A 17,932-nucleotide genomic window follows, 5' to 3' on the forward strand; every position below is an offset into this window, starting at 1 on the left:
TGCATACTATGTATATTTTATTATGTGTATCTTCTTCATTGTAAGTCACTTCGGATGAAACCTCTGCTCATTGCAACCAGTGGGACAAGTGCTGGGGTCTTCAGTGAGCTTCAGGTCAGGAACTTAGTCATAAAGCGTTGCCTTTTCAGCTTAACTCCAAGCTTCTTCTTGAAGAGTAGCAACTTCCTGGGGGAAAATGAACAAAAAACAAAACAAAACAAAACAAAACAAAAACACAAAACCCACCACTCTCAATAACAACAACAAAAAAACAGCATCAAAACTATATTGTACTGTTTCCAGGTTAGGTGTATTTTTAAAGCAATCTCTTGCATCTACAGCTAAAGCTCCTCTTATGAAGAGTTTATGAGTGTAGCAGGGGTGCCAGTAGCGCCTCTTGCCTAGGTGCACATTACTCCTCTGTCACCACTGAGTTTTCTGGAGGTTGTAAATTTTCTCAGCATAGTGGCAGAATTTATTTGATGCTGCATGGTCTATGCTGCTGAAAACTGTTGCAAGAGGAGAACAAGCATGGTTGATGTGTAAGTCAGCTCTTTTCTCTATTAAGTTATGGGCGGCTTTTCTGGTTGATGCAGCGCCCGGGGTCCCTCCTGTACCAGGGCTGGGACGCGCAGCCGGCAGTGGCAATGAGCACCTACCTGCCTGCCTGCTGTCTGGGGCAGAGCACGCGAGGGGCAGAGCATTTTGTTACTACCAACTGTTCGCTTTGAGGTTTTGAAGGTGTTGAAGGCAGCAGGGGCAGCGAGGGTTTCGAGCTCTGGATCCTTTTGAAAAGTTGAAGAATTGGAGGCTGATTGCCGCAAGACAACGATTATCAGCAGCTTGTTTGTGCTGTTTGTGGCAGGATCAGAGCTCTGGGCTTAAATCACTGTGACTTCAAAGCCATCCTCACGTGTGTGTTACCATTTGCTTTCTCTCACGCCATCGTTGCCATTTGTGGCTTGGCTTCTCCCAGTCTGTGATGAGACAGGCAGGGAGCAGTCTGGGCTGACACCTTTAAAAAAGGCAGGGTGAACTGATGGCCTTTTACAGTTGATGGAAAGAAAAGCAGTGTTAGTGCAGCAAAACTCTCCAAAAGGGGAAGATCCTCATGGCAAGGTCTAGCTTCTGCTCCTATGGCGGGTGCCCCTCGGGCAGCTGGGTCAGGTACCCTGGGAATACCTTCCCGGTGACTTTGCTGCAAGCTGTGTGTTGGGAGGGTTTGCTGTTTGGTTGTTCTTGGGGGTTTTAAAGTCTACAGGCCCGTGGGTAGCTTGCTGTCCTGGCTGAGAGGCGACTTCTCAAAGCCTCCGATGTCTGCCTGCCCTCTGGGCAGGGCTGCCTGTGCACATGGTTTCGGCTGGAGCTGTGCGGTGAAGCCTAAGGCACGAGGCTGCGCCCTCGTCCCAGTTCTGCTGAAGGCTCCCAGGGACTCTGCCCACCTGTGGTGAAGGAGCCCTAGGGGACGAAGAAGGCCAGGGCTGCCTGCTTTTGCCTTCAGCATTAGAGCTTAGTCTTGGCCGATTTGCCAATGGCTGACCCCATAGTAAAACCCACAACTTGTTGGAAATGTAATCCACTTGCTTCATGCCTGTATGCAGGGCCGGGCACCTTCATCCCCCTGCTCCAGCGAAGGAACAGCTCCTCCCTGCAACCTCTCAGCCGGCCATGATCTTTGTGAGCCGCACCCCCCCACCCCCCACCCCACACTGCAGGCCCCCTGTGTCAGGGGTCCCAATGGATCTTGTGAAGGGAAAACGGGCAGCAGAGCTCACGGCTCCTGTCAGAGGAGGCTCTGCCCCACGCGGGAGCTGCCCTCCTGGCCCTGAGTTGTGAAAGACCAAAGAATGGGTGGTAAACTCCAACTTCCAAGGGTTACTTTCTTTCCTCCCACTTGCTCTTGAACCGAAGCATCTAGGAATCCCTGGCTATTTCTGATTTATGTGACTCATAAAAACTAAAATTAGTGGTTGTAGGTTTAATTTCTGCAACATTTCAGAAGTAATTGTATGACAACCTGCTGCCAAAATTCCTCGGTTTTGGCTCCTGCAGCCACTTTTCTCTGTGTTGGGTTCCTCTCTGGTTTGGGTTGTTTGCTGTGTGCAATGGCATCGACTGCATTGCTGCCATGCCCTGGGCTTGTGGCCCAAACAGCCTGTGGAAATGAAGCTCAGGCTGAAGTCTTACTGCTGGCTCATGAGGCTCTGGGAGTTGTAATTCAGCAATATTGGGGGAAAAAGATTGTCAAGTTCAGTACTCCAGCTGGTGCTTTCTCCCAGACTCATCTCCTTTTGTGCAATTAGCTATTTGGGCTTTTTTTTCCCCATGGGCTAGTGATTTTGTTTTTAATATTCATAGATGCTCCGTTGATTATTTTGAAAGTTGCTACTTCTAAGCACTCTTTAATTAGTGAAACTGGTTATTTAGTATTGTCCTTACCATTGTACCCTTTCAAAATAAACTATTTATGAATATTATAATACTTGATAATGAAAAATCTTTTACAGACTGGTTTCATCTCTAGGATTCAGAAGGTTCAAGTCCACGGGGGGGGGGCACCTTTGGACTCTACCTACTCATTTTACTGATGGCACTGATATGCCACGATGTCCAGGATGTATCTCCTGCAGAAGATACAAACTTGTGAGTTATTTATTTTTAATTACTCTCAAGCGCAATGATCTCTTCATGGCAAAACTGAGTAAAGATTTCAAGGGGATCATACAAGCAGGATCCAGAAAGGCTTTAGCCACATAAACCAGACCAAAATGGATCTGGCTCCTCAAAATTTCAGTCCTGACCAACGTGCTGCTGCTGCACCTGCCTTTTGCCCCACTTGCCTCTGTCCCTCGCGTGCTGTGGGCCGGGCGCCCCCAGAACCGTTTCCACCCTGGAGGTGCGGGGTCGCTCCGGTGCTCCTCAGGCTGAGGAGCCTCAGGCAAACCCGACGCGGGCCAAAGCGATGCAGAAGCAGCATCACGCAAACAACACAGGGGCCGGGTGCCTGCGAGCTTGTCTCCAGCTGCAGGAAACCAGCGGGGTGGCACAGGGAGCCGCACCTCAGCCAGAAGGTGCTGAAGAGCTCTTTTTGGCAATAGATGAAGTTCCTGCTGTTAGCATGCCTGGAACAGTTCATGGCCCCTAGCAGGTAGGTGGCCATCAGGCTGACTTACAAATCAGGCAATTAATTTTTAATTAACTGCAGTCATAGACTTGTTCAGGTTGGAAAGGACACCTAAGATCATCGAGTCCAACCTTAAATGAACGCGGTCAGTTCCCTTACTTTCCTCTTCAAGACCATGTTTCAGGCCTGTCTGTCCATCAGCCCCCAGTGCAGCGATCTTGACCTACATGAGGTACCTGCACACTCACCAGGAGTGACAAACCCCTTCATGCAGCCAACGTGCCCATCGTCTTGCTAACCCAGCTTCACCAGACCAGCTCCCAGGCGCTTCATGCCTCCAAGTACCAGTCCTCCTTCTGAAGAGTTCTTGGCCTCAATGGCTGGACACCTCTGAACCTCGCTCTCCGCAATTAACATCCTCACCAAGCCGCCTGTCTTGGCTTTAATTTCCACTCTTGCTCATCAAAGCGGTGTGTTCTTTGCCTAATCCCCCGTGCCCACTTCCAGTACACACAGAAGCAAGGCAGGGCCATCCATTGCCACCACAAGTACCATCAGAGAAGGGCTATGAAGCTGGTGAAGGGCCTGGAACACAAGTCCTGTGAGGAGCGGCTGAGGGAACTGGGGTTGTTTACTCTGGAAAAGAGGAGGCTCTGGGGAGACCTCATTGCTCTCTACAACTACCTGAAAGGAAGCTGTGGGGAGCTGGGGGTCAACCTCTTCTCACACATAACCAGCAACAGGACTACAGGGAATGGGCTAAAGTTGCACCAGGGGAGGTTTAGGTTGGATATTAGGAAGAATTCTTTACCGAAAGGGTGGTTAGGCCTTGGAAAGGGCTGCCCAGGAAAGTGGTTGCATCACCATCCCTGGAGGTTTTAAAAGACGTTTAGATGTGGAGCTTAGTGATACGGTTTAGTGGAGGACTTGTTAGCGTTAGGTCAGGGGTTGTACTCAGTGATCTTGGAGGTCTCTTCCAACCTAAATGATTCTGTGAAACGAGGAGACATTTCTTCTCAGAAAAAGCAGTCAGGCATTGGGACAGGCTGCCCAGGGAGGTGGTGGAGTCACCATCCCTGGGGGTGTTTAAGGAGGGGTTGGACCTGGTGCTTAGGGACAAGGTTTAGTGGGTGACATTGGTAGTAGTGGGATGGTTGGACCAGATGATCTTGGAGGGCTCTTCCAACCCTAATGACTCTATAATCACTCAGCCATAACAGCCGGAATCTAATGAAGCTTCTCTGAACCTCACACAGCAGGGAGGTAGCCACCTTCAAGGACAGGAGGCTCTTGCACAAGCCTTGTGACAGTGTCTGCGTGTACCTGGAGAGGTACCTCAGAAAGTACTGCAGACATAGTCCCAGAAATTAACGAGGTGCTTGGAATGAAGCTCCCACCCGAGGCAGGACATCGGGTGCTAGGTTCTCCAGGGGCTGTTTCTGCCAAGCCCAGTTTGCTCAGTGCTCCCAGCAGGCGTGTGGGACAGGGCCTGGCTGGTTTGAGTCCCGACCCTCCGTGGCAAGAAGCAGTGCCTGGAGTCACCACTGCGGCACTTCAGTACATGAACATTTTGCCACATGCATTTATTTTTCTTCAGCTCGCAGCATTTTCAGACAGACAAGGCAGGGTGAGGGCAGGCTAACTGAGAACATACAGTGGGGAAGAGGAGGGGGAGCCCAGACAACACAAACAAGATTAAGTACGCACAGGTATAGAAGTAATAGCAATTAATGCTGCTTTCTGAATTAAACCACTTGAGCCAGAATCACTGAAGACCAAACACAGACGACTGCCAGCTTAGTGAAACGAATTTATTAGAAAATGTTAAGCACTACACAAAACTAGTTCTTAGAGTATTTTTTCAGTAGACAGCACTCCAGCCTTCTGCTACAAACACCATATTGTGGGCTTTGGACAGCCACTGTGCTCCTAAGACACATCTTTAGGATGAGATATTCAAGCAGCATGCACAGTGAGACAGTGGAAGGAGTGCAAGGAAAATCCTTATCATTTGCATAAGTTCACAGAAAGTATACAGTTTTGTCATTATTTACCTCAAGGCAATTTGGATTGAATGAATTACTGATACCCCATGGGCAGCACGTGCACTGCACATTCCCATCACTTGCCTTCAGTACTAGTGCATGTAGTACAAGGAGTTTCAATAAATAGAAATACAGCTCTCATACTATTTTAACAAAAACATGACTACAAGGTTAAAGTACATGCCTTCTCGGGCAGTCACACCAACAGAGACCGTACTGCTCTTCAGGAAAAATAGGAGAGTCTATGTATTAAGGCGATGCATTTTTTCCATTTTTTATTTTTTTTAAATTCAGCATAGAAATTGTAATGAACTGCATATTTTCCGGTAAGTTCTGAAGTATTTCATTGTAAAAAATAAAGACACTGATCACATTCTAATCTATCCCATATTCTTCATTAACGTTTTGAAATGAGAGGAGCATCACTACAGTCACTGCCCCAACAACACGGCAGCAAGTGACAGCTGATCAGCCAGCCAGGAGCAGCTCTCCCAGTTTATGTGCTCCATCATTCCTTCCCACCCAATTTCCACCTCTCCAAGAAAAATGAGACATGAACACTTATCTGGCTCCTGAAAGGAGAGTTATAGCAAGGCTCAACTGTATAGAGTAAAAAGATATAAAAGGTCATTAAAAATCCAAAAATTCGGAGAAGTAAAATGTAATAAAAATAAGTACGCACGGCGTGATAAACCAGGATAGACATAGCAATTTGCTACATTTTTCAAAAAGTGCTAACCAATTTTAGCTTAAAATAGTTCAAGAGATCATACAAATTGCTACCACAGTGTAAAACTGAATATTTTGAAAAATCTAAAGCCTGTCTTGACTGTAGAAAATGTATTATAGCAGTCTCTAATTTACATAGCATTTTCATTTAGGCACACAAAAATAAATATAGACAGTCAAATGCTTCGTTAAGTCTGCAGAAAGTTACAGTTAAAACCAAGTGATCAACTGCTGTGACAAACATCACATTTTTACAGATACCTCTCTATATAACCACGAGTGTGTACATGGGTGTTTATCCCTTAGCTCATCCTCAGGCTTCTGCAGAAGCTGCTTAGCAGGTAAGACTGAGTTTTCTGTCTAGAAAAGTTAACTTGGGGAACTACGGGCTACTAGGAGAAAAATTATCAAAAAACTCTATCAATACTTTGTGTCAGGATGCTTTTGGGCCAGGAGACCTTTGGCTGGAGCAGATGCCAGGCTGAGCCAACACCAAAGGTTGTTACCACGCAACAGGATTGAAGGGGGAGCGCTGAAGTTTTCACTGTATCCTGAGAGAAAGGGAACTTCTTCCTATTCCAGAGTAAATCTCAGAGAAAGGTTTCTTCCCTACTCAGGGCTGGAAGGATCCCAAGCTATTTTTCTCAAAAGAGGCTCATATTTGTCTCAGTATTTCAGCAACCTCCCTGCTGCGATCTCAGTAGAACATGTTCTACATGAGGTGTAAGCATTCCTCTAGCACTTCTGATAACCCCAGATCTGCTTTTAAAATGCTTGTGGTACCTCTACAAACCTCTCTGTAGAAAAGTGGTTGGGGAAATATAAAAGCTGCTGCACTTGACTTCAGATCGTGCATTTTCAGTGATAGCAGTTTGGCAATCCACGCTACGGTCCCTAGCTAACAAAGGCAAATATTACGCAGCCAAGCCTGGCACAACTGTCAGCCTCTGATCAACTGGGAACCTGGAGACAAATTCCAGCTTTCTTGATCCTACGTGAAGTACAAGAAACTAGTTTGTGTGTCTGAACATCCAACACAGAGCAATTCTCTACGCTGTTTCACTAGCTACGGGCAGGATTAGACAGGAACTGGGGTTGTCAGTGTGTAGTGATTGAGGGCTTTCAGCACATAAAAATCGATCAAGTTCATCCCACTACCTTGAAACAAATTGAAAAACGTCACAAACAAAAACAAGCAGCATAACTTTTATTTGGTGTTACAACAGATGGCACAGTGCCCATGATTTTGGGCACTGAATTTAACTGTTTATGATTTTTCTTTTAAAAATCTAAACAGTTCTTCTGTTCAGAGAACTCCATGTGCCTTTTTATATACACATTGTGACCCCTGCATTCAGCCTGTCCAGTTAACGCTAGAAGTATTTGTCAAGGCAATACATTATTTTATCTTTGCTATAATTAGGGAGAAATCAAAAGAAAAAAATTAATCTGACTGATTACATGTACTGTACATACCTGTTCCAAAACCAATGTACTTAGACAAAAGTTTCTAATTTAATGCACTGTTATTCAAGTCAAAATGCTGTACACCTAAGTATCCACACAATCGTACATTCCTAATGATTCTTCTTCTTTACACCTTTTACTTTTTTAGACATCTGTTTTTAAAAAGGAATAAAGAAGTTGCCCTGTAGATCTATATTTCTTTAAACAAAACATTATATACTACATTGAAAAATAATTTTATCAAAAGCAGATTTAAATCACTGTCATGTACAAATTTCAGTTTACGGTTCATGTTGAAATTGCACTTTGCAGATAGAATAAAATTAAAAACTGAAAACGTGTTCTATTTCCTGTCACAGGAGACTGCCTCTTCTGGATTTTTCTTCCGAGAATGTTTGTATTTGTCTACATACGCTTTCACTAGATTGGCCACTTTTGCAGAATTAACTTCTCCGCTCTTGCTATGACAAACCTACAACAGTTTTAAAGAAAAGTATGTTTGAAATTCATCTGTCGACTTGTCATTGCTTCATATTTATTTTCCCAGTACCCGAGGTTTCTACCTCTCAGAGTAACTTTGGAAATCATCAAGATTTCCCAAATACTTCCCAATTCCCATTCAACTCTTTCCAACAATAAATTACTTCCATTCCCACGAGCTGGAAAAGCTCTTGTGGATGAAGACAGACAAAGGCATTTTTGCTTTTCCTGTTCCCCCGCCCAGCGACTACCAGTAGTTCCCACATGGTCAGAAAACCCACCCCAAGCCTGCTTCAATTGAAACATACCCATTTCAGATTTTGTTAACAGATCAACTTACTTTATCTACAGCTTTCCGCACAATTTCTTTATATTCTTCCTTAGTGATGTCTTTATTTTGGTAGAAAGGCTTAATAGCTAGTTTCACTTCTTGTGCTGCTTTTTCTTGGATTAACAATTTCTGATGAAAAAACAAAACTGGAGTATTATTTTTAGAGTCTGTGTATGTGTCTTAACATCTATCACAAATTAAAACTTAACACACAAAATTTGCTATAGAAGACTAGAAAACCACACTCCTCTTACTCAAATTCCAGCACTTGTGAGAGCTGCCTATGTTTTATTAAGAACGTAATGCTGTTCCACAGCAATTACAGTGATTTTTTATAACAGTACTGCTACTGCTTTAAAGACTACTACATTAAAAAGAATCAATTGCCAAGAATCAAACAAAGTTTGTTATAGCCTGGAGCTGTCAGAAAAGTATCACGGAGATGACAGTATTAAGGGATACACACAGAAGAGGTACTATCATAGTCATATTTTTAGTATCTCATAAGGTGTGTGTGTATATGGACAACTTTGAACTTGCCTGGTCCTTCTTCGAGCTATCTGCACTGGCTTCCACTGTCACACTTGCTTTGTTTTCTCCTGGTTTTACAGCCGGGTTAGAGCTTTTGACGTGACTCGATGACGTTGCATTACCAGAACTTGGTCCCTGAACTGTTCCCACATTTCCCAGGATTGCTGTTGGAGCAGGCAAGGCTGGAGCACTCATGTTATTACTCACATGAGCAGCATTTTGCATACCCTGTTTTAAAAAGTTATCAGGAGTTAATACATTGGCCTTCAGTATGACAATAAATCTTTCTACATGTTTCAGCAGCTATTGAAAAAGCACCAAATGCTACATGCTTTGGTTCATCAACTCGTTTCCACGCCGTTTGTTATTATGGAAGATATGCATGTGATACCAGATCTACTCAAAGGGGAAAAAAAAGAGCATGAGAAATAAGGCATCCGCTGTGTTTTCACTGTGGCTGCTAGATTCTGGCTCTGACGGAGATCCCAGCAACACGGTGTCCTGCAAGCAGACGTGGAAGGTGTTAGCACATGAAGGAACCTTATGGCTGCAGAACCTTTTTGTCACAGGAGAGAATAGGAGGCCCACAGATGTAAATCAGATTAACACCAAAAAATGAAAATCATCACCTAAACAATCATACAAAAATTACCTTAACACACACCTGCATTCATGTCTTGTAATTACACTGCTTTGAAACGTTTATTTTCATGTTTGTAACTGGCTTGAACTTCCATGTGAATTTCAAACTTGTAAACACCTACGGCCTGACTCAAGGGATGTGAAATGCTGGCTGAAGCACCAGGGTCTGTTCTTAAGGAAAAGCCCTTTACTACACATTTCCAAACATCACCAAAGTGTACCATGAGCGCTGTTGATACTTCGGAAATTGAGAAATGAAGTAGCTCTCAGCAACTCAGATGGAGACTGTTTTTAGCAAAAGCCAAGAATGTTTCCGGCAGGCTACCCTAAATGCTTTTCCCCTGTCCCACCCCAAGTAATCAGCTTTACTTTTTTCAGGTCTGCATATATCCAGATGAAGAATAATGACTGAAATCCTGGGAAAAGGACACAGGTAATCAAACTGTTATAATCAGTACACTAAAGCTTGCCAGTGCTCCCTCTTCATCTTCCTTTGAACAAGGCAGGACATGTTGGAGCCCTGAAGTATTCATTAATTTGTATTGTGCTACCACCAAGGACTTGCTCAATGCAAGCTCAAAGAAAAAGCAGCAGGAGCTCCCAGGAACATTCAGGTTCATGGACATCATTCCACAGAAGATAACAGCAACAGATATACCAGGGGCTTTCTTAACAAATACCTGTATTTTGGAGCAATAACCAATTCCTATAGAATCATACCTATTGCTGCACTAGATGGTAAATTTTGCAGAGGTTCACAGCCTGCACTCTGGCTTCTTACATTTCAGAAATAAAACGTACTGGATTTCCAACTGTGAAAATATTTTAATTACAGACAGCAGGCACAAATGAAATCAACAAGGAATCTACAACCATTTTAATTCAAATAGTACCTTACTGTTTTACTTTCACTATTAAAGTATTTCATATGGCCTGTAAACCCACTCAGTATTTCCCATGGTACTTTTTTTCTTGTTGTTGTTGTTCCTATGTCAGTACAAATGGTCAACAGCAGTTGAGAGTGAAAAGAATGTTATGTTAGCCATTTATCAATTCATTTCAATTTTTTTTTCAGAGACATTGCATAAAAACAGAGGTTTAGAACTTCTTGTTCTAGAACACCTCTTTTTTAATTTGGAAGGCGGGGGAAAGCATTTCAGGTTAGAGAAGGAGGCCTACAACAGAAGAAAAGCACAAACCTCAGTCAAGCCCTTAAGAACCCTTTGTACATCACAGACACGGCATTACATCTTGCATGGTCGTGCATTCTCTTGGAAGTTGCTCATTTTCCTTTCCCTGATACATAAACTCTTAATATAAACAGCTGGGTACAGGAGGAGCTCACATACACAAAGGCTGTGCCTTCCAAGACAGCTTAAAACAAAGAGCTGGTCTGGTCTGCCCCAAGCACAGCCGAGTTTTTGAAACTGGAGAAATGAAGCAAGAGTTAGGCATACAAAACCAGGAGAATTGGGCAAGAAGGAGAAGGAAAACATACCAAGGAAAACTTGGAAATTATTGACAAAAAGGCTCAAAAGATTAAACAACAGACAATGTGGCAGTGGGGGTGGTAGTGGTGGAGCTGCTGAGACAGTGACAGCTGGAGAATGGAAGTGCAGAACAAACCGATGCCATGCAGGACTTGATGATAATTTTACTCTGCCCAAACAACATCCCAGCGGATGAGAACTGCAACAAAGAGGCTGAGGTCACTTCCTACACACTGCTGAAAGAGGATTCAAGCATTTTCTACAGCAAAACCCCGCTTTTGAAGGGGAAAACTTGAAATTACCTTTTTCTCCTTAGTTCTGGAAACAGGGCAAGGGACAGTTGTGAATAAATTTTTCAGTGTTCCATTACCAGCTGGAACATCTCATTACCACAAAACCAAACAAAGTCAGTTATGGTGTTATGTATTATTTAAAAGCTACAGCCCCCCAAACTTATGATGTCCTCATGGATACTTCCATTTAAAATTTGATGTGGGGTGGGAGAAAACAGGCAAGAGAGAAAGAAACTGCAAGTATAAGTTTATCAAGTATATAGTATTAAATTTAAGAAACCCTTAACTCATGTGTTGCCTCATTGCTGCTCTTGCCAAGGTTTCTGATAAAGCATACCTGCAATTGTTTTCCATCTTGCTGTGAAGCAATGTAGTTGACTTGTTGAGATGGTGGGGGTGGAGGTGGAGGCGGAGGTAATCCCTGAGACAAATTTGTGGGAGCAGCTACCTGAACGAGAGGCACTCCGGCGTGGAGATGCATGGGCATCGGAGGGTGGATGTTGAAAGGACTGCGTTGCATGTTCATCATGGGAGGATGGACACCCACGGGGTACGGAAACATATTCATAGGTTGGTGCTGTGCGTTCACCTGCGGCATTACATTCATTTGCTGCTGCATCATATTTACCGGTAACTGAGAGCCATCACTTTGCTGGTTGCCTTGGTCTTTGAGGTTTGGATCTATCCAAAGAAAAAACAGACCGTATATAAAACAAAATCTGTATTTTATTAAGCATAAAGTGGAACCAGTTGTCTAAACTCTTCATGAAGCATAGAGTATCAAAGAGATTTCTCTATTTGAGTATTTTAAAGATACTGCACACATCACTCATCACACAGCACTCATCACCAGACAAATACTGGTTTCTGAGTTTAAAAAGGTCAGCTTACTGTGGAAGCCTGCATTTTGAATTTCCATTTTCTCTACTTGTTCCCACAACACACCTAATAAATTGTTCCATCACAATGAAACAGGATTTCTCCCAAAGAACAGCAAGACACCTTTACTTATCCAGCTCCTGCAATTGCAGGAGTTTAGTCTTATGTTATCCCATACACTATTTTCTGCTCCTCTTTGCCCAGTTTATACACACTCACTGTAGCCATTTCTGGTATCTACAGAAATACTCTGCTGTGTATTCTCACTGAATAACAAATCACTCTCAACAAACTTCAAAAACGCTCATATTCAGAAAGAGTTGTTCAAAAACTTTGCAATGGTACAACAGATATAGCCTGGAAGTAAAAATAACCTCATGGGATGGCACTTCTTTTAAAAACATGATTTTACTATCTCATTCTGCCTTCAACAGAAGCTAAAATTTACGATGTAGGTATAAAAGGTGAGCATTTCAAAAAGTCAACAAACTAGTTCTGAGCAATGATTGATAAATTATAATTCAGATGTATTACCCTGCCCTCAGAATCCCTCCCTGGAGAGCCCTCTCACCTAATTCAAAGGGATCAGGACTTAAAACCTTATTCTGCACCCCAAGTCACTGTTTTTTTTTTTTCTTTGTATGATTATTATTATTTTTCCCCCCACCTAACCTGCTTTGTCCAGTTTTAAGGGAACATTGTAATGCTCTCATCTGAAATTCAGGTTCCAAAAGTTAGAACGACCGTCACCAAACTATAAAACATGTCGCAAAATGCACAATACTTGCAATTAAAGGTTTGATAAATTTTCCTGCAACAAATTGAAGGTTGACAAAGCTTCCTCAAAACCGAGAAGCCTTTGATGCAGCTACCTTTGAAAAGGAGGATAAAACTTCTGGCATATAGAATGAAAACATATAAAAACGAAAGATGAAGCAAGATGCCCTTTCCCACTGTCAAGTGTTGCTGCTTTCAGAACTGGATTTTATGATTTTTAAATACAATTCACACCTGCCATTTACGTCAGAGCATTAACGATCTGTGGATGTCTTCTTAGCTATTTAGAATCTGTCTCATCTATAGTCAACTCATTTTCTACCAGAAAGTTTATTTCTATTAGGGAGTTACCTTTTAGTTATAAAATACTCAAAAAAAACCCCACAACCCCCCCCACTAGACTGACATTTGGACTTCAGAGGAATTTTAATGCTAAAGCAGTTTTGCATTTGTAAATCCATGTTTTTTTGTTTTTGTTTTTTTTAATTTAAAGAAGAAAAAGCTTATTTAGAAGCAAGAAGTACAAATCTATGCTGTGGGTCTGCACAGTCAATTGCAAATCTCATTGAAAAAAGTTACCTTTTTTAAAAGGTGGGCAGATGCTATACATACCATATGTACATATTGCAAAGTGACCACGAATTCACACCAATTTATTTTGAAGAACTAAACAACTATGAGGACAACATGACTAGAATTCTACTCATCTACTGAATCTGCGACGAACCTTTATTTTAAATCTATGAATACCTTGTTCAGGCGTCTCCTCTTCTTGTCTCATTCCCCATCCAGACTGTGGGCTTGGCGAATTCCGTCCTCTTCTTGAATAATAATTCTGCACATCAGCAGGTAAAGTCTTTCTCACAGCCCAGCTGGAGGCAGATGTCCACCCAGATCTATCAGCAGGTGTATCGAAAGAATAATCCTGCTCATTCTTATGTTTGTATGGCTGATGTTCTGAGAACCTTGTAGTTTCATTCCCAGAACCATTTGAGTTCCCTGAGAGAGGTTTTCTATTTTGCCAGTGATTTTCACTCTGGTCTCCATACATGAAACCGCCTCTGCCACGTCCACCTCTGCCACGGTGACCTCTCCCTCGATTTGGAATCCAGCCTGAACCAAAGTTTTTATTCCAACCGTGTCCTGAATTATCATGTCTGTTGTCTTCCCAATGTGGTTTGTCTCTCTCTCTGTTCCTGCCCTCAGGAACAGAATTTATCCTTTCCATTACCCAATCTGGACAATCATTCCTCCGCTTGTCTGAAGAACATTGATCATCACTGTTTTTTTCTGTATTGTCCTTCTCTTTAAGATTTTCATTCTGTTTCTCTTGATCACTTCTTCTGTATCGATCATTTCCTCTGGGACTCCTCCAGCTGTCATTTGCCCATCTCTCTTTCCAACGAGGTGAATGACCATCCCTCTCATTTCTAGAGAATGAAAAACCTTTATTTCTTGTCCTAGATCGTGATCTTGACCTAGATCGTGACCGGGACCTAGACCATCTCCTATTTCTTCTCTCTCTATCACGATCTCTTCTTTGACTATCTCTATCACTGCTTCGAGATCTAGATTTTTGCCTTGGAGATGAATCCCTAGTTCTTGACCGAGAAGATGATCTCCTGCTTTCCCTGACAGTCTCCCTCTTTGGAGATCGAGATGGCGCTTTTATCTCATCTTTGAGTGTCTCTCTTTTTGGAGACTGAGATAAAGATCTCCTTCCCTCCCTAACAGTTTCCTTCTTCGGTGATCGGGAGCTCCTGTCTACGGTTATCTCCCTTTTAGGGGATGGTGACTGAGATTTCCTGCCCTCTCTTCTAGAAGGAGACCAAGTTGTTGATGGAGAATGAAATCTAGACCTTCTTGTTCGTGTCTTTTTGTCTTTTTTGACTTCTGACTGACACTCTTTTTCTTGAGGAATAGTTTCATCTTTTTCATCAGAAAGCCCTGAAACTGATGTACAGTTTGCTGCATCACACCCTACGGAGTCCATTTCTCCCTGCTCTGTAGTTTCAGCTGGTGGTAACTGTTCAATCTGAGGCTCATTCTGGTCACTGCAAAATGAGTCGCAATCCATTGGTATCATTTCATTGTTATCTTCTCCAAAATGTTTATGTTCAGCATTTATCTGGGGTGACTCTGAAGTTCTACTCTCTTCACCTTCTGGCACGGTGTTCTCTTTTAAGGATTGTTCTGATGTACTGTCTGTAGAAGTATTGCTTATTAATGTATCCGGTTCTTTGTCTTGAACAGTTTTAAAGCTTTGAGTATTTGTACTAGCACAGTCTTCCACTGTTTTTTCTTCTGCCCCAGAATCATCTATTTCTACAGCTTCTGTATGTTCTTGCAATTTACTTCTGGGGCTCTCTAATGGCTTATCTTGTTCCAAAGGTTTAGGATACTCCAGCAATTCATTTTCTGGACTATCTATTGACTGTTGTACTTTTGTCAAAGTATCTATGTTCTCCAGTGATTCATTTTGAGGACTACACAATATCTGATCTGATTTTTCAGATGTTGCATGGTCACATACCTCATCTCTGGGACTAGCTCCTGTTTCTATTTGTTCAATAGTGTTTTCACAGATGTCCTGATTCTTAAGATCTACGTTTTTTTCAGTAAGACCTTTTACTTCAAATTCCTGACTCTCTCCCCCTAAAGTTAGTACTGGAGATTCTTGGACTGAAAAACTTGTATCTGCATCGCCTGAAGTGTCTTCATCTTTGTTATGTTCTCCTGTAGTTTCCTCAGTTTCCGTATGTTCATTACAGCTTTCCAATCCATTGGCAGATTCTGTTTCTGCATCATTTTTCTGTGGAAGGCTTGCACTACCGCTTTCATTATCTGACTGCTGGTCTTTATCTACTGTTTGAACTGCTTCAGACTCAACAGTGTCATCATCATCTACTGAATCACTGGATGACTTTTCAGAACGTGCAGAACTTCTCAGTTTCTTTTTAGCCAGAGGTGTTTGTTGTTTAACTATTCTTTTAGACTTTCGTTTTGGAAGAGCTTTCTCTGATTCTAAAGAAGATTTATTCAGAGGTGGGTTGTTGCCATCAGGGACGCTGCACCCAGAACTGCTTGACCGAGGTGAGCTCCGAGATTGACCCAAAGTCTCATTTTTGGTGTTCCGTGCAGACCTTCTTCTAGGAGTAGTATTAACTGACTTCCTTCTAGCTCCCCTAGAGCCAGATGAACCTGAAGCTTGCTTTTTCTCTTCTCCTTCTTGGGTACATGCGACAGCGTATCCTTTGCCTAAAGATAAAGCAAAATACATTAAAGTTTAATAATAACCATTTACATAAACACAGTTAAGAGCATAAAATTATGTTCTCCCATTAAACAGATACCCTCATATAATGCAATGTAAGAGTCAGTATGAAATGCCGCCAGAGCTTAAGTAGCTAAAACCAGGTGTCCCCCAAACCCCAGTGCAGACCAATTCTCTTTAAAGAACAGAATCAAACTAACAAAGTGACATGTTAGGCATCTGAAAGTACATTCAGAGGCATAGTTGGATACATGGACAGCATCTGCAATCACAATTAAACTAGTATTGATAAAACAATATCAATATTCAAAGGCAGTCAGCATTTAAACCATTAGTAAAGCAACAAAAGCCTCTTTCTACAACTTACTACTTTGTTAGCAGAATCAAAAAACATAAAACTGTCTATTAAATATAAACACAATTTGATCATTTTAAGAGAATTAACTCCCCAAGCCTCCCCTCACTAGCCTTTAAAAGGCTAGAAAAGAGCACAGTACTATAATCATCTCTTCTTTGTCGTGTGTTTACACAGCAATTCAGATTCCCCACAATAACTTGCCTGAACATGACATATCTATCTAATTTGGATTTTTGGATGTCTACTGCTCAGATTAACACTTAAGACAATGAAAAACACTATTGATTGTATAAAAGGTATCTTGTATTTAAAAGCAAATGAGTAGTAGAGAACTCCCAAAGTAGTTTTAGATTACTGTCATTATTTAAAGCATCTACTATGACAACCTCCCCAGTAATTACACTAGGAAGTGACTACACTATGGTTAACCAGCAGTTACTCATCCACATGTGGCAGTCTCAAACCGCCTTCAATCCTATTATGATAGCTATGAAAACAAATCAGATATTAAATATTTGTAATGTCACTTAACTAACATCTGTGGTAATTTTCTTCAAGGGAGAAGAAATCAACTTGCAAGAATGAAAAAATCAGAACAGAAATGGAACATGGAAATCCTGACAGAGCTAAAAGGCAAATTATTATTGTGGCACTTTCAAAGTCTACTTGTAAAATACAAGCAGCTTTTTAGCATACCTTGCTACTCGTAAAATTTTAAACAAACAAGATTCACAAGCTTTGCACTTGGACAAATTGTTTCAGCTCAATGAATCTTTATTTTAAAATATTTTAATCATGCAAAAGAACTGTACAATATCAGCCTAAGTCATAACAGAATTTATAGATTCAGTAATGATTTTTTAGGTCAAATTACTAAACAAGGTATTTACATGCTAAGAGCATGTAAAAAACTGGAGCATCTACAAAGATTCAGGCCATAGCTTTATGACCAGTGATACTTGTATGCCTCTTTGGACAACTTTGTAAGCAAGTACCAACTGCTACTCTGATGCAAAAATGCCTATTTTAGATGTAACTAAGAGATGAGGGGAGTGTAAACAAAAACTCCATGCTACGATTTTCCATGCACAATTTGTTAAGAGTCACAAGGTTATTTGTTCACTTTTTTTCTTATCTATTTTCGTCATTTCTCTCCTGTTTTTCACCTTTGCAGAAAGTCTGTGTTACCTGTGTTTCCCTCACTTTCTGCCTTTTTTTCCATCTCACATATTTCCTGTAAAAGGAGAGCTTGCTCCCTTCTTCTTTAAGTATTTGCCGTACATCTCTTAACAGTGTTCAGGTTACGTTTCTCCTTACTTTTGTCCTTAGCATTTGTTGTGCATCTTTATCCTCTCCTAAGCTGCTATACAAAAAACTGAATGGGGAAGGAACACTCACTCACAGAATGTGACCAAATCCTCACGGGACATCTTCACATCCAATATCCACTAGTTTCACTAGAAAATTTGAAGACTCTGCCTCTTATTACTGTATACTCCTTATTGGTAGGAA

At 41.9% G+C, this 17,932-nt stretch overlaps 1 protein-coding gene across 3 annotated transcripts in view; it reads right to left on the bottom strand.

Moving 5' to 3' along the window:
• Positions 1 to 7,090: 7,090 nt before the first annotated feature.
• The window catches only part of SCAF11 (SR-related CTD associated factor 11), a 45,879-nt gene continuing 35,037 nt past the window's right edge, over positions 7,091 to 17,932 (bottom strand). For all 3 annotated transcript variants that reach the window (XM_035543937.2, XM_035543939.2, XM_035543936.2), the window contains exons 11-15: positions 13,539 to 16,046; positions 11,470 to 11,813; positions 8,717 to 8,935; positions 8,186 to 8,305; positions 7,091 to 7,837 (exon numbers count right to left, since the gene is read on the bottom strand). In XM_035543937.2, the coding sequence (XP_035399830.1) occupies positions 7,709 to 7,837; positions 8,186 to 8,305; positions 8,717 to 8,935; positions 11,470 to 11,813; positions 13,539 to 16,046 (3,320 nt within the window). In that variant the 3' untranslated portion in view covers positions 7,091 to 7,708. The remainder of the gene's footprint in view (positions 7,838 to 8,185; positions 8,306 to 8,716; positions 8,936 to 11,469; positions 11,814 to 13,538; positions 16,047 to 17,932) is intronic.

Source organism: Cygnus atratus, chromosome 1, assembly GCF_013377495.2.
Source record: "Cygnus atratus isolate AKBS03 ecotype Queensland, Australia chromosome 1, CAtr_DNAZoo_HiC_assembly, whole genome shotgun sequence".
Taxonomy (NCBI): Eukaryota; Metazoa; Chordata; class Aves; order Anseriformes; family Anatidae; genus Cygnus; species Cygnus atratus.